Source organism: Zootermopsis nevadensis, unplaced genomic scaffold (assembly GCF_977971745.1).
Source record: "Zootermopsis nevadensis isolate Lab colony 2312 unplaced genomic scaffold, Znev_1.0 Znev_ptg000001l, whole genome shotgun sequence".
Lineage (NCBI taxonomy): Eukaryota > Metazoa > Arthropoda > Insecta > Blattodea > Termopsidae > Zootermopsis > Zootermopsis nevadensis.
In genome coordinates, this window is record NW_028259133.1 from 262,926 (window position 1) to 279,648 (window position 16,723).

Consider the following 16,723-nt stretch of genomic DNA (forward strand, 5'->3'; position numbering starts at 1 on the left):
TTTGTTGTGTAGGCTGTGATTTGTGATTGGTGATCAAAAAGTATAGCCTGAGAGATAGAACAGCATCTTTTTATGTAACTGCAGTACCAATTTCTTTGAACACTTAAGTTATTATTTAGTACGTTGAAATCATGGTCAGCTGTACTAACAAAATCCTTTACTGATTTGTGTTACATATGATTTTACTTCTTTGAAGACATTAATACTGACCATACATTGGAAAATGGTAATATTGCGTCTTGTTCTCACGTGTTAGGCAACGACAGTGTCAGTATGGTGTTGAACATGCCAACAAGAACGCTCCAGTTCAAGCACGTCAGCCTTCAGGTGTCGGCAGATTCCAATCTTCACCGCCTCATTCACAAATATTACGTAGCGGACGTCCGAGTGGGATCCCTGTTAAAACGTCTTCCAACAGCAATCTGAAGCCGGGAAAAGTAAATCAGCCAAGACAGCAGGAAGGAGCTGTAGAAAACAGTGCCAAGTGTGTGAACTACATAGCAGTAAGTCAGATCTTGATGTTAAACAGTTTAATGAGACATATGCCATTTATGATTCTTCATGTTATCAGATACTTGAAGGGAAAAATTGTAAGTCAGATTATGCAAAATTAGGATTCAGGTTTGATAACATTCTGTTCCTTTGTTCAGAATAATTATTGTGGTGCCATATGAAAGTTGCTGCTGCAAGATGGCGTACATTGTCATGAAAGGTGAGCAAAGAGGCGAAGTTTTAGAGCAATTTGATGGTCTATGAGAAAGTGATTTGTGGAGCGACAGTGTAGATGAAATACAATGTTGCTGCATGGCACCAAAGCCTCGCAAACAAAGGAAATTTGACAGCTGCTCCCTTCACAAGCGCGTGAGAGAATAATTGACTCCAGTGTGTGTTTTGACAGTCGGAATATTGATGAGGAATGTAGTTACGGTGACTAAGAAGAAAGTATCTATGAGTCGGCCACAGACCAAAATTTGGTTTTGAGAATTACAGGCACCACATCAGACCCCTGCCTGCAGCATTACTAAATACACTTGTTACTGCAGGGGGGGGGGGGGCATGTATTCATAGCTGTCCCTTCAAGGTCATGCTAGTCCTGCAGATACAAGAATAAGAATAAAATATTACTCTGAGCAAAAGAAAAGAATTTGTTGCCCAATTAGCACCATATTCATTGGGAAGTTGGGTTTTGAATGCTTTGTGATTGAAATCAGAAGTATGGTTTTGGTTATATGGTTGTAATAAATTTATTGAAGATAAAGAATTAATCTCCAAAAGAAATTAAGAGTGATATGAGGTAAGTGAAATGAAGGAATCCATGAGTAGTGCTCTCCTGTCCATTAATTAAAAAAATTGTACTATTCTGTTTATAGTCTTGTCTCAAAATTCATAAACATAATAAACTGTTTTGTGAAACATGGAAGAGTCTGAATCATACTTGGAAACCAGTGTATTATAATACTCCTTGTTAACAAAATATAAAATATGAAATTTGACAGCGAATGTGATGTTAATTTTTAAAATTTATGAATTACCCAAGGACAAATTTTGGTGCTGTACTTTGTAACTGTATAATGTGTATGTTATTATAATTTGACGTTCTTCCTCTGTTTCTTTGTTATTTTGTGAAGTTGGTGTTATATAGCTCATTCTAGTACTTTGCCCTTAAAAAAATCAGTGCAATGCCATAAGTTAATCGTGTCTGTAGGCACCGGGAGGTGCGTGTGAAGATGCGGTCCAGACTTACTGCACAGAGGGTACTCCTGCCAACATCTCTCATGCCGGGTCACACTCGGACCTCTCTGTCCTCTCACTTCCTGGTGACGGAGTTGAGACCGAGGTTCAGAGGTCAGAGATACGCTTGGAGGGAGTGCGTGAGGTAGAGGAACCTGGTAGCAGTGGGGAGAGGGAAGTTGAGAAACCAGAACTCTCTGATGATAGTTCCAACTTCTCAGGGGATAATGACAATATTCTTGCCGAGTGTATTCAGTCTGGAATGCCCAAGGTGAGTGGTCACGCTTTCTGCTTATTTTGCCCTATTTTGAAACGCTGACACAGATTTGTAACAAAATATAATTTAATTGGTTGTTTATAGGTTAATGATAATAGGTTGTTTCAGTTGTTTCAGTACAGGTTAATGAAATTGCACTGAGAATGTGGATTATAATTGTAGGAAAACATAAAAATTATTGTAGAACAATTTGGAGAATGCCAGGAAAACAATTTCATTTGCAGGTCTTTCATCATAAATCAAATGACTGATTTTCAGAAGCTGAGTCTTTTTCATATGAAATGTATGTGCTTTGCTGTTGCAAGCTCTTTTTTTTTAAGGCACCTTTTTGATGTTTTCAAGTGCAATGCATGTCTAAGCAAAATATAATCTTCACCTTTGTTTTGCTGTGGAACCCAGACACACTTCTAGGAAAAGTCATGAACAATAAATAATAATTATTATTCTTGAAATTAGGCAGGCATATTGGTATCTGCTAAAAATACATCAGGCTCAAATAATTGTAATTAATATAAAGAAAGCTACAGATAGATAATGCCAAGAGATTATGTGTGATTGTAATTATGATGCCAGCTGTGTGCTTACATGATTTCTAGTTTGGAGGCTGTAAATCTATCCAAAATGTCTGTTTAAACACTACATGATTCGTAACCCAGAAGATCACATACCACATCTTCACTGTTGTAACATTTATACCAACTCCTAGCAAGTATTTGTGCATTATTCTTGATAACAGAGTTTGTGGCTTTTGGATCTGTGTGGTGTGGACTGTACACTGTGCTCTTTTATGTACATACAAATATTTTTAATACACATGTAAAAAATGTTTAACAGGATAAACGTAAACCCTTCAATTAAAGTACCTGAATGGGTCTGTTAAAATTAAGTGTGTGCATTATCTTTCTAACAAAGTCTCCACCAGAGATTTATTAAAGTTTAGTAAATTTGACTTCTATCTAGAATCATTGTAATTCACTGACATCAATTTAAGAATGGCTATCTTCTGGGTTGTACTGCTGTATAATCTTGTAGAAGTTTACCAACATTTCAGAGGTCCTTTCTGTCTCCATCATCAGGTTGACGAGTGATGAGACATCACGCTGATGATGGAGGCGGCATGGCGCTTCAGCCCAGAAAAGAATGCTCTTTATGTGCTTTATTGTGAGAACCTCAAATCCTACTTAGTAAACCTCTGTGGGGATATATAGATGTACTGCACGCACACTCATTAATTTTAATTTTTTATCTATGAGTGGCTGTTATGCATTGTATGCAGTAAAATATCTTAAATCTTTGGTATCAGAACAAGTTGGATTTTCCCATAAAAATCCTTATAAAATGTAACTTTATCCTGATTATTATAAATTAAAGAGGGACAAATTTTTGCAAAGTTACAGTGTGGACTGACTAGTTTCCTAAGATCTTCAGCCTGGAAGCAACATCATATTTCTTTCAACAACGAAAATTTACTTTCAGGCTCGTAATCAGACTTCAAGGATAACTTTGGCCGAAACTGGAAGCAGTGCTGTTCCTTCACCATCAGAACTGCCTTCTCAGCAACATAAGAAGATACCTACAGTCGTTCCTGGAGTTACTGTAACAGTTCTGCCATCACATCACCCTATTGCAACAAATTACAGGCCCCCAACCCACCATCTGTGTGGCCTTGACCATGGCAGTTCATCTCTCTCATCCCCACGCCCCACAAACAAGAAGCCGTCAGCACCGTCGAGCTCTCCTCGACCAAGAGCAACAAATCACGGAGTGTCAGATCAGCATTCAGCGAGGCACAAGCCAAAAACTCAAGATGAGGTGGGAGTGTCAAAGAAAAAGTTGAGTGGAATATTACAGGGGCCAAATATGCCACCGCTCTGTTTAGATGCAAAGGACGAGGTGGAAACATATGCCACAGAAGGAAGCCCCAGTATTTTCTCCACACGTTCGTCACTTAGTGACCTTACTATGAATTCATCAGATGGCCCTCCAGTCAATTTACAGAGGTGAGTGGATAAATACAGAACCAGAAATGAGCCTCTAATGTGTAGGCTGGTTTGTGGTGGTGTGTACCCCAGTCTTTTATATAATTTCTAAGAACGAAATAGTTTAATACTGAAATTCAGAAGTGATAAAAAATGTTGAAATGGCTAGCCCCACTATAAATCTACTAAAGGAACATGATAATGGCTATTAAAACTGCAGGAACATGAAAAGTTAGTAAATGAATACATTACCATACTCGTAATTACTGGCATGCTTCTCTGTTACTACCACTGCCTTCGGAATTGATCTCATCATTTGTCGGTGACCCGCAGTGTGAAAATGCCAACATTTTTTCTTCATGCGCAGTAGGAACGCTCCTTCGCTGTCTTACACAGAAATTGATGTATTCAAAAAATTTCTGTGACGACCCTGGCTCATGTTGAAGCCGTGGATTCCAATTCCTCTTGTGATTTCTAGTGCACATTTCATGTGATACCCCGTAACCAAACTGCTGCCTTCCATTTAAATGTGAGGGAAGTTTTTCCTCTCCCACTGGAAATTTTACTCTTTCCTTACGTAAACCCTGCCAGCGACTGCTGTTGTGTAGTGGATGAACCTCAGACTTTCTGGACACAGCTTCTCTTAAAATGTCCAGTTCCACTCATCACAGTCAGTTGTTTGCAGCTGCTGTATTCGTCTGCATCATTTAATACTAGTTTCTTACAAAAGGTAGACAAGACAGAGAGGCAAATGTGTAATGGGGATTGTCACATATGGAACGGAGGGTAGATTTGGTATTAGCACTCGTGGATGAGCATTTTAGGGTCTTCTGTCAGAGAGATGGTACATGATGGAAAGCATGTCTTTTCCCAGGATATGTGGGGCATGTCAGTTTGTTATAGCGTTACTATCCTCTGTGAAATGGGTTCATCCTCAGGTTGCAGATATGGAGGGGAAGACTTCCAGGCATGGACGGTAGCTGCAAATTTATTGAATAAGCAGCCTCCCAGATGGGGATTACATGAATGGCTGGGTTACCGTTAGGTTCTCAGGAAGAATTCTGTTCCGTGGAGGTTATTAGCTTTTCCTGTCACCCACCTTATTTTGTTGTTATCGCTTGGCATTTGTAGGGGCTGTACTGTTGTTACCTGTGAAAAGACATGGATAATCATATTGAAAAATGTGGTTGTTGCTGTCAGTATTAAAAATATTTTGACAGTTAAAGTTGTTCACTTTGTGTAATTTGGAGAGTCCAGAAGAAGGACTGAGCAGACACAGGAACCAAAGCCAAACTCAAAATCACCATGATGGTTTTTAACCAATTGACATGGCAGATTGCCCAAGAATTTTTTTTTAAAATCAGTCACTATGAAAGCTTTAGATGATGTGTCTGACTGTTCGCACATTCACTATTTTCATTAGATATTTTTGTTATGGTTTTGTTTACAGGTTGGTATGTCATCATCCAGTTCCTGAGGTAGCAGAATGTGTCAGCCCTGTACGATTTAATACAAAAGATATCCCTCTTGAGATTTCCCTTAGCTCTCTGCATGTAAGGGAGGAAGAAGAATTTATCTCAGGTGAGATCAGCTTGTTTGAGTCTGTGTCACATTTCTATAGTTCATTAGTTACATTTTTTATAAAGTCTGTCCACGTGATGGCATTTGATCGGTATAATTTAATGTGAGGACCGAATAGACGTACGCACCTGTGAAGAGTGTGGTGAATTGGTTACAGCAGTTGTGGATGAGAAGTGATGGTAACAGTGGGATCTGCGTACTGAATTCTTTATTGAGGATTTGTGCTGATTGGATGGGATATATATATTTTCTTCTGTCCTCCTGTCACTCCCTGGGATTCTTAAGCCATGTGGAGGGATGGCAGAAGCCCAGTTTGGGTAAATAAAACTGGTAAATGGGGTGATTAATAGTTGTGCTAGATACATGCAAAGGTATAAGCTCCCTAAATTGAAACCCACAAGTCTCTTGTTTGCTTCACCTCTAGTATTACTACAAGTAAGACATGTTCATGGGCCAAAGTGTCAGTATTTCTTTCTGCGATCAGTTAACTTTTCGAAAATTGGTATTCATATCTTTTTCTCTTCTTAGGAATGAAAACTGTGCAGCCATCTGCATTTGCCGGCTCACGTGATACAGTACCTAGCCAGACAAGTGTCCCCACTGCTTGTTCATCAGATTCTGAACCAAGATCATGCATTTCCCCTCTTAACAAAGTTGTAGACAGTGTAACTTCTGAAGCCACAGTGCAGTTGATGATAGCATCTGATGGAAGCTGGGGAGATCAGAGTGACAAGCATGAAGACTCGACATCATCAAAGTTACAGAACAAAACAAGTTCGATCTCCGAAGATGTGGTGACAGTTTTGTCTCGTAATGGCTCTCTCAGTTCCCTTAGTGTAGACTCATTTGGTTCAACAGAACCAACACCATCAGAGCAGGCATTACTTGAGCAATGCATCAGCTCAGGAATGCCTAAGAGCAAGTCAGAAGGAGTATGTGGCAAGGCGAGAATTGCCATTCCAGTTAGCACCAAAAAGAAAATTAGTGGGGGTGTGTGTAAGATTCCACTTGCTACAGGAGATCACAGGAGACCAGGAGATGGGGAGAGGCAAGGCCCTGCGATACCAAGTGTAGCGCTACAGAAACTGGAACTGAAACCAGTGGCTAGGCCCCACTGTGGGAGCGGTACATGTGGTGCACTGGGGGCATTAGAGAATGACATGGCTTGCCTGAACTTACGAGATGATACAAGCATGTGCTCTTATGATGTCAGACAGATTTCAAAAAACGGGGTGGTCCCGTCTGCTGCATTGAGCCCGAAGGAAACTGCAGCAGACGTAAACGAAAGCATCGCAGCCATCAGAAGCGTGCAAAACCTACAAGACCATCTGAAGAATGGCAGTGATATACCAGAGAATGTAGGGATAATGGAGACAGGATGTAATTGTGTGTCTGCAACCATTTTGGCAAATAAAGCAATCAACAGTGATGCGGTTTTGGATATAGTAGAAAATACAAAACATGTTCTTCAGGAACCTATGAACTATGTACGTGTTCCAAACAAGGATGAAAAAATTGATGCAATTGTGTTCAGAAAGTCTGCAGTGGCAGAAGAGGGTCAAAGTAGGCTTGATATGAAGTTAGAAGTGTACAGGAAGGCTTCAAGTCTTTCCTATCTCAGTAATAAAATTGACAGCCCTCATGAAAACACAAGTGATGACAACAGATCTCCACTCTCTTCTGAAGGAAGTCCCCCTGCTGACATTAGCAGCGATGGAAATGTCGTACACTGTGACAGAGAGAGGAGGGATCCAGATGCAATGATCGCCTCCTTGGACCGTCTTACAGGTGAACTTGTACAGCAAGCAAAAGACATGCATCTTCAGAAAGAGCGGAACAAAGATTCCAGCGTTATGAAACAGAGCCTTGTTGGAAGTGACACGTGGAATGAGGACACGTCACCCAATGATGTGTCATTTCCGAGTATGAGTATAAGTGCGCCTCTTGTCGCCTCTTTCAAGAGTGACAATCATGAGGACGGTGCCGTCACATTGCCAGAGCTGGCAGAAGAAGATGATCTCATCAGTAAGACCAGTGAAGGACAGCATGGCAGTTCCCTCACAGATTCATGCATGATTGAAGTGGAAGCTGGAAAATTAGCTGTAGCTGTGCAAGCAGAAGGGCAGACTCTTCCATATAGCTCAGCTGAAGAAATGGAACACAGTCTCACAAGTTTTAATTCTGTAGATCTAGATGCAATCAAGCCGCCATCAATGATGGGGAGTCTCGTGTCTCTGACAGCAAGTCTGTCTGGTCAGTTCGACAATGGTGAAAGTGGTGAAACAAGGGAGCATTGTAATTCACCATCTGTTCCTCCTCCTCAGTCTCGTAATAATGGAACCAGACTGGAATGTAGGCATTCCAGAAAGAAGTCTCTTCCTGCCGGGATGATGGTTCGAAGAGCGCTAGGCAACAGTAACCACAATGGAAGCAGTGAGAACCTTCAGGACAACACTAGCGTGTCCAGCAGCTGTAACTCTCACCTTGATAACATCAAACCTCCATCAGCAATGGAAGAATTAATTGATATTGTAGACATGGAGAACAGCATGGTTAGCGTAGCCAGCATTACCTCAGAAGTTGCTGATTCATCAAACAAAGAGCAGTCCACTTCTGAGCAGTCACCAGGAAATAGTGATGGCATATTTGAACTTCTAAAACCAGCAGCCAGTGTTATGGCTGAAGTGTATGCAGCTGCAATGTGCGCAAGTGTGCGCACCAGCAGTGCTAGTGATTGCCTGGATAACATAAACCCTCCGTCTGCATTTAATGAGGTTGCAGATTTGGCAGATCCTGAATCAGCTATGGAGCCAGGTACAGAGACCATCTGTAGTGATACTGAGATGTATACAGAGGATGCACATTCCATGGAAAAGCTAGATGAAGTTGATCCCCCAGATTTGCCCTCAGACACCGGCAAGAAAGTTACCCCTGTTCTTTCAGACCAGCATGTGACTAGTTCGGCAGAATCCACACCTAAGAAACGCAGACAGCTCACTCCCAGACAGAAACGGCAGTTGGTGAAGGAGCGTTACAAAACATACACCATTACTGCTGAAGAGGAAAAGGAGATTGAAGGCAATGAAAAGAAGTTACCATTACAGCCAGATATGTCAGTACAAGTTCCTGAAGCAGCAGCTTGTGACTCTGTAAGAGATAGTGAAAATTCAGATCAGGTAGTGCAAGAAGAAGAGAAGCGTTACAGCAAGGTAACACCAAAACAGCGACGCCTCGAAGACAGACACAGATTCCAAACCAGAGTTCTTGATAAATCGCCATCTGTTGATATGAACCATGAAGATGGTGCAAATGAACAAGTATATTCTGTTGAGATCAAGGGAGATTCATGTCAAGAACATCTTGAATCCATAAATGCTGATGCAGCTAAACAGAAGACATTGAGGGTAAAAACACTGAAACAAAAGAGAGCAGAGGCAAGGGAACGGTTTCAGACTCGTACTCTTAGTGAAGAAAGCAAGCCACAGCAGAACAGTGAGACCAGTAACTGTGCTGCAGGTGATAATACAGGTTGCATGTCTGTAGGTTGGGTTCATACCAACCCAAGAGCTGAAACACTAGCTCTGAACTGCTCGGATGTTGGTTTTGTGGAAGCTCTTCCGAATATCACACCAGAAGAAATAGAGTCTCTTCTTGAGCATGATGCCAACATTGTCATCACAACACTGAATGATTCAAGGCGACACAATAGTGAATCATCTGAACTTCCAAGCAGTGATGAGATTCTCTTAGAATGTGAAACGTTGAGCCTTATTTCTATTGAATCTGAGCCAGATCAAAGCTGTAACACTTGTAGGGTTGGAAAGAGACGAGGGTCAGACCTCAATGGAAGAGAGCCTTCTGTTAGTGAAGAGCCTGGAGTATTAAACACAGAAGAAGAATTTATAGAGGAGAAAATGAATGAGGAGGTTGAAGTTGATACAGAGGATAGGAAATCTGTGGATGATAGTGAAGAGTTCCAGGAAGATAATGGTGATGATGATTTGCCCAAACCAAGAGGACCACGAATTGTGAAACCACATGAAAAACTTAGAAGGGATGAAAGTGCTGACTCAAACTGTACAGATGATGGAACACCTCAGAGTAACAGTCCTAAATCCATTCGTGGAAGACGAAAGGCTCTGTACTCATCACCTTCAGCAAAGAAACAAACTGTGCCACATCCAGGTCAGCCTGCTGCTAGGAAAGTTCAGAGTAGTATTCCCATCATATCTGGAGTGGCAAGTAACACAAGATCTGTGAGAGCCTCCGTTTTGAAGCAGACTGTAAGGGGTTCTAGTTCCAGCACCTCAAAGCGATCTGTCTCTAGAACTCCTCCATCCTCCACGGAGATCAAAAGTCCTCACAGCACAAGCCCAAAAACAAGCAAGACCGGAAAGAAACAGAATCTGAACAGCGCGTCTCCATCTGTTAAAACAACTGCATCGAAAAATATTGGTACCACACACGCTCTTGGCAGGGAAAGCGATGAACACGACGTTAAAGATCCAAAGTTTAAGCCACCTGAAAGACAAGGCACATTCACCAAGGATGAAACCAGTTTGATTACACCTAAGGTAATGACACCACCTTCACCTACAAAAACAAGAATTCCAGTTCCAGCTTCTGCTAGTACTGTCAGTGCTAAATATGAGTCCAAGTCAAAGAAGACTTCTGGTGCCACTAAACCTTGTTTTTCTGTTAATTCTACCACTCCAAAGACAAAATTTCGCAAAGAAATATCATCTCCAGTTCTTACAAGACCTCTGGCTCAGAGAAGATTCACAAGTAACTGTAGTCAAGAAAGCAGTGCTTTAGTCAAAAGTTCCCAGGCAGGAAACCCAAGGTCTCTTATAAAGGCTGCAACAATTCCAGGAAGAAATGGTACCACTCGGTCTCCTCCTTTGTCAAGGGCAGGATATAAGAGAGGTAGTGTTGGTGCACAAGAGGCCATGAGGACGTCTCTCAGTAACCAGAGTCTGCAGAGCAATGGAAGTGGCCAGACAACTCCAAAGCAAGGAGCAGCACAGCCTCAGAGATCTAATAGTAATTGCAGTTTAAATTCTGTTGCATCTGGGGGAGGTTCAGGCAGCAAAAAGACTGGCACTAGGAAAGAGATAACAAGCAAGATTGCAAGCTTGTGGAAACGGGTTGAGGAGAATAAAAGCAAACAGAAATCTGCCAAAGATACCAGAGTGTGGATCACTACAACACATGATGATGCAGGAAATGACAACGATGGTACTGGGGTCTCTGCCGCCTTCCCACCCAGTTCTAGACTTGTTCGTAGCTCAACTTTTGAAGGGCTTCCATCCAAGTCTACCTGTAATGACGAGGTTGACCAAAATGCAAAAATTGCTATAGAAACTGCAAAAGCAAACAAGACCAAAATAAAAATGAAGTTATCGAGATATACTGGAAAATGTGAGAGTAAGGGTAGTCATGGCTCGGAAGATTTGACAAGGTTTGTTGCAAATCAAGAACCATCATCAAAATCATCGGTTACGCAGAAGCAAGTAGCTGAGGTAACGGGTGTGGTTATAGCTCAACCCGCAGGCAAGGTTGTGCCTACATCTGGACTTCATGTTATGAACAAAGAGCAAGATGAAATTCCTACCCAGGGAGTTGTTCTCAGGAGACAGCGCAGTGAAACGAAGTCAGGTGGATCTGATAATATAAACACGGATTCTGAAAAGCCAAAACGATTGTCAAGACTAGGCTCATTTATAAGAATTGATCCTCCTGAAGAAGGAATAATCAGTATTGGTGATAGTAAAAATATGTCAAAACCTCCGGCTTCTGCAATAGTCCAGCCTTTCAACTACAGCCCACCCACAACAACAGCCACCGCCCACATTCCAACACATGTCACTTCCATTACCAAGAGAAGTGAATCATGTCTGAGTGGAATTGATAATGTAGAGGATCAGACTGAAGTGTTCGATGAAGAGGTGCAGGAGTTTAATACAGCTTCCATGAGAGTCACGACAGTATGAATGACAATGCAAGGACCTCAAAAAATGGGACAATTTTAATTAAAGACATTGCCAGTGAACTGATTCTGTGGGCATAATGAAAGTTTGAAGTGGACTTCAGAGCAGGTTTTCAGGTCATTCCCATGTCAAAAGTTCATTGGTCAATTGGTGAAGTTTCCTTGTAATGGGGAGTCACTCTGTACAATGTGCAACTTTTGAGATTTTTTGAAAGGAACTTTTGTGTCTCCCATTCTTTGATCAGTTTTTGAATTATACTTCACGTTGCTGTCTAATCAAAGACGGAAGTGTGAAGATTTGATTCATTGTGTTTTGTATATATGCAGTATTAGTCTTAAAACCATATACACACATAAAATTAGAAGCGTATTCTTCACTTGTATACACGGCTGTCTTATTATATTCTGGCTGACTCTACTGTCCAACAAGAGCTACCCATGTCTTGTGTAACAAAAGTGTTTTTCTGTTACGTTTCAAATTGGCTAGTAAGCTTTGCGTATGTAAATATTTTGTAGTGAATGCACGTTATGTTCGTATTTAGATGAGAACTGCCAGTTAATTTATTATAAACAGTTTACAATGAAATCTGATAGTTACAGAATTCCATTGATGATTAATAATAATAATGGTGAATGTTAACATTGTTATGGAGTGTGTATGGAATGTGATTATTTTGCAATGCATGGGTTTATAAAGGGCCTATGAGAAACTTTTTTACTCTCAGTATTGTAGAATTTTGTGATGATAAGATTTCATTGTAAATCAGATGAAAGGATGCCTTTTCTTTAGGGTTTTTTCTTGTAAATTTGTTCTAATATGAACTGTGCAGTAAAAATGTAATCTTATATTAAGTGTAAATGTGGATATTGCAAATCATCGCTATGTAATGTGAATATGAGGATCGCTGACAAAGCTGACAAACCAAAAAGAGGGGGTCTGTATGTGTTTTGCTTTTCTATGGAACTGCTGGCGTATGATGGAAATCCATACAACTCTCAAAACAATACGGTTACTTCTTTTTCTGTGTTGGCTCTTAGGTACAAACTAAGCACTATTGCCAGGCAGCTGAGTTCCATAAATGTAATTGGAATGAAACTCCCGAGTTCATAACTCGCATTTTGTGGTAGGCTAAAAACATGCCTCATTCTGCACTGAAAATATGGAAATATTATAAAATTTATTCTACAGTTTATTTAGTTTATGTAAGTTTTTTTAAAAATTTTGTTAGTACTTTAAAACAATTAGGTGATTAGAAACACTCTTTAAGGGCATCCTGATCTATAAAATGCTGTAATTATGGTAATAATAGCAAATATTATGCATGTAAACAGCTTTGTTATTTCAGTGTCTTTTCACCACTTACCAAATGTTGTGGTCAAGTGGTTAACATTCCTTCATATACGGGAGGTCCTGGGTTCAAATCTTTGCCTGGAGACTGGTTAACCTGACTGAGGTTTTTTGCATTGTTTTCCTCAGTCCCTCCAGGAAGTGCCTTAAATTAGGCCATGACCGCTTCCTTCCACATTCCTTCCATTTCACTGATGCTATATAATCTGAGCTACTGACAAAGTGTCATTAAATAAGCTATAAATAAATATTTTTCACCACTACGTCACTACATGTTTTGGTCAACACTGACCATCTTCAGGAGGTACACAAAGGCTTTTTACTAAACTGTGTGTGACATATCATCTGTTAGGGTTAAAATATATAAAAATAATATTGTCTATACTTAAAAAGATGACATTTTAAGCCTTAAAGGTACTTCTTGTGTTGGTACAGTGGTTCCCATCATGTTTGAGATTGAAGTACATTAAACACGTGGTGAACATAAGATACTGAAATAATAAAGCTCTTTAGTTGGATAATATTTACTGTTATTAATATTATTACAGATTGAAAACATTTTTGTGGTTGACATTGCAGTTATATGAAGTGTTCAGACCAATTCCCATTGATGGCTGTCTTCTGGGTTGTACTGTGTAGTGTGGTAGAAGTATACCAATGCTGCCTCCATCATCAGGGTACCCTGATGATGGAGGCAGCAAGGATCTCTGGAACGCTGGTAAATTTATGCCAGACTACATGGCACAACAGCCATCTTCAGACTCACGACCATGAAAACCTCAAATCCTACACAGCAGTTTCCATTGTTGTTTGTAGATGTATAAACCAGCATTTAACAAGAATTGAGTTTTCTATCAAGCATGAAATTCTTATTATTTTTGTTCCTAACATTTTGTAGATTGAAGTTTTTATTAAGATTTTGTCTGATACTCGCATGAACTTCGTTTCACATTGGGCATAAGTTTATGATTTCATCGAGTACTTTGATGTATATAATTCGCATTTTTAAGTGGGAAATGTAGGTATGGTTTGTCATCTTTGTTAGCTTGAACACAAGTTCTTGAGACTGATGGTGATAAATTATTACATAGGAGAAACATAATGTGCTTGCCACTTATTTTTGAAGAATTGTAATCCAAGAAATTAATGCATGTGGTTGCAGTCAACAAACAATGCATGATCTTCTAGTCTGTGTTTTAACCAACGTGTTCCATTTTGCAGACCTAATATTGTACATCGTTTGGTGGAAGGAGTATGCAAATTCATCAAAACCAAACTCCATTAATTTATTATGTCATTTATAGTGTTTTAGTGTAGATGGTGCAGTTATTGTGCCAAAGTGCTAGTTTCACATTATAATTGCATTAGATGTGTTACATTTTACATTACTTTAATTCAGCCTAGAATTGAATTTTATACTGCTTTCAGTTTTTGTATAAAACTTCATAAATTACACTTGTTACTATAAAAAATTACAAGTAGCTTCACTATTCCCAGACTTACTGTTTATCTGTAATTTCAAAATGATGTATTTTTTAGAAAGAAGTAAATCTGAAGTCAGATTATATTTTGTCAGACTGAAGATGGTTGCCTGCTGGGTTGTTGCGCCATGTAGTCTGGTAGAAGTTTACTGACGTCTCAGAGGTCCTTGCTGCCTCCATCATCAGGGCCAGGACCTCTGAAACATCGGGAAAACTTCTACCAGACTACATGGTGCAACAACCCAGAAGACGGCCATCTTCAGACTCACCGCCGTGAAAACCTCATATCCTACATTTTGTCACACTCTTTACATTTCTGTTACATAACACAGTAAGCTAGCTAGCATGTGCCAGTAATAAAACACTGGCCATCTTTCAGAGAATGGATCTTGCTTACTGGTGTTAACAGAAGGATTTAGAATAACATTTACTTCCTTCCAGAACAGCTTAAGTCGTGTAATTTAAGCTAGTTTCTTGGATGCATGGAAGCCTTAATTTTATCACTAATCATTCTTTTTTCAGTTGGTGTGCAGTTTGGTTTTGACTTGAATACTGGTTGCAAAATAGAATCAGCATAAATGATAAAGCCCTTTGGTTCCTTTCTTCACATCAGTTGGATATAATAATGCTGTTTGTACTGGAATATTATCTGTGAATGGAGTATGGGTTCCAATAAATATATTGTGAAATTACAATGTTGATTCATGAACTGTGGTAGTTATTCATTAGTTTCCATTCCTGCAGTTCACTTTCCTGTATAGAAAAAGGACAGGAAAGGTGTAATCCATATTTGAATACACACGTGTGTTCTCTCATTTCAAAAAGCACCTAGCTGAAAATAAGTCTTTCCATACATATACTGCATAAGCATTACCATCACTCATCCATGTAAAAGCAGCAGTAGAATGCAGGGAATTTAGAAACATAAGCATGCCTCATCAACATAAGACTTATTCCTACTTATCTTATTAAAAAAGGAAACAAGTAGATTGCAATTTGATTGTATATACTTTCCACATATTTCACCAAAATACATGAACACCTTTTAAATATTGTTTTCCTTCTCTATCATTTCATTTACCAGAAACTGATTTTTGAAAGAACAGCGTAGTTTCAGAGGACCATGACTATTTCTTACTGATCAATATATAGCCTGTGTATTTGTCGATATGTGTCTTGGCCTGTTAGCTTTTAAAGAATATTGATAAAAGGTAACTTCAGTTATACTTTCAATTTCTATATCATGTGTTATGTCTTACAGTAATGTAAAACATAAGAATATAACACAATCTGCATTAGGTCTGTTGTTGCATACTGGACTCTAATGCAGGGGTCATTGGATTGAATCCTAATTTTGATTTTTTTTTGCAGCCTCCATGTTGTTATTTTACATTGTACAAAGAATTTCTGCTTGCATGTTTATGTTTTATCCAAAAATGTATAACCATACATCATTGAATGGCACTATTGCTAGGGTTTATTCCACTTCTCAAGTTTGTATGTTTGCCATGCTGGTGTTACCAGTTGCAGGAAATTGAAACATAATTTTTGGATATACTCTAGTGGTATAACTTTCATATCAAATTTAACCCATATTCATTTCCTGATGAGTTGAATTTTTGTCTGACTTACGATCTGAGCAAACTTTCAGGTTATGTGGGAATTTTAAAATCAAATCCACTTTCATTGGCAAGAAATAAATGTTTATTATTAGTTTGACAATGTATTTGTAAACAAGACGAATATCTCTGTTTTATATGTATTCACTTTTGTAACAGACTAATGCAATTTATTTCTTTGTACTCAAAATAACATTCAATATTAACATCCTCATAATGTAGCTGCTTGTTAAGTGAAATACATTGGCAGAAAGCTGTAACATGCTAATTTCTTTATGGTAGTGAGTTGTTCATACGACAAGGAGGAAGAGATGGGTGTGGCATATAGCACACATGGGGAGATAAGAAGTGCATACCAAATTTTGGTTGGAAAGCTGAATGGGTCGACACCACTCTCAAGACCGAGGATTAGATTGGCATATGACATGAAAAAGGGTTTAAAAACAGTGTTTGGGATGGGAATGTGGCTTGGATTCACCTGGCTCCGGAAAAGGAACAGTGGTGTTATTGTGAACAGGGAAATTAACCTGCTACTTGTATAAAAGACGTATTTAAGTCAATACAAAGTTAGACTTTTTAATAACGACCTTAATCAGTCCCGCACCTCCTTCCGTCCGGGAATTAGATTGCTTCGTCGCCGACATATTTCATAGACACGGATAAATTTTTGTGTTAGTTATGAATGAGTTTCTGAACTCTCCTTGCATCCGACCTTACT

The 16,723-nt window shown here is 39.4% G+C and overlaps 1 protein-coding gene and 1 long non-coding RNA gene across 8 annotated transcripts in view; one reads left to right on the top strand and one right to left on the bottom strand.

The window, feature by feature from the left end:
* Positions 1–15,095, top strand: part of LOC110840108 (uncharacterized) — a 50,380-nt gene extending 35,285 nt beyond the window's left edge. For all 7 annotated transcript variants that reach the window (XM_087356575.1, XM_087354803.1, XM_087355235.1 and 4 more), the window contains 5 exons: positions 257–503; positions 1,706–2,002; positions 3,485–4,008; positions 5,438–5,568; positions 6,097–15,095. In XM_087356575.1, coding sequence (XP_087212701.1) covers positions 257–503; positions 1,706–2,002; positions 3,485–4,008; positions 5,438–5,568; positions 6,097–11,561 — 6,664 coding nt within the window. In that variant the 3' untranslated portion in view covers positions 11,562–15,095. The remainder of the gene's footprint in view (positions 1–256; positions 504–1,705; positions 2,003–3,484; positions 4,009–5,437; positions 5,569–6,096) is intronic.
* Positions 54–16,716, bottom strand: LOC147875144 (uncharacterized). Its single transcript, XR_015533535.1, has 3 exons — positions 16,593–16,716; positions 5,087–5,136; positions 54–422 (listed from the first exon to the last, which is right to left on the bottom strand). It is a non-coding gene; the product is annotated as an uncharacterized LOC147875144 (long non-coding RNA).
* Positions 16,717–16,723: the final 7 nt, after the last annotated feature.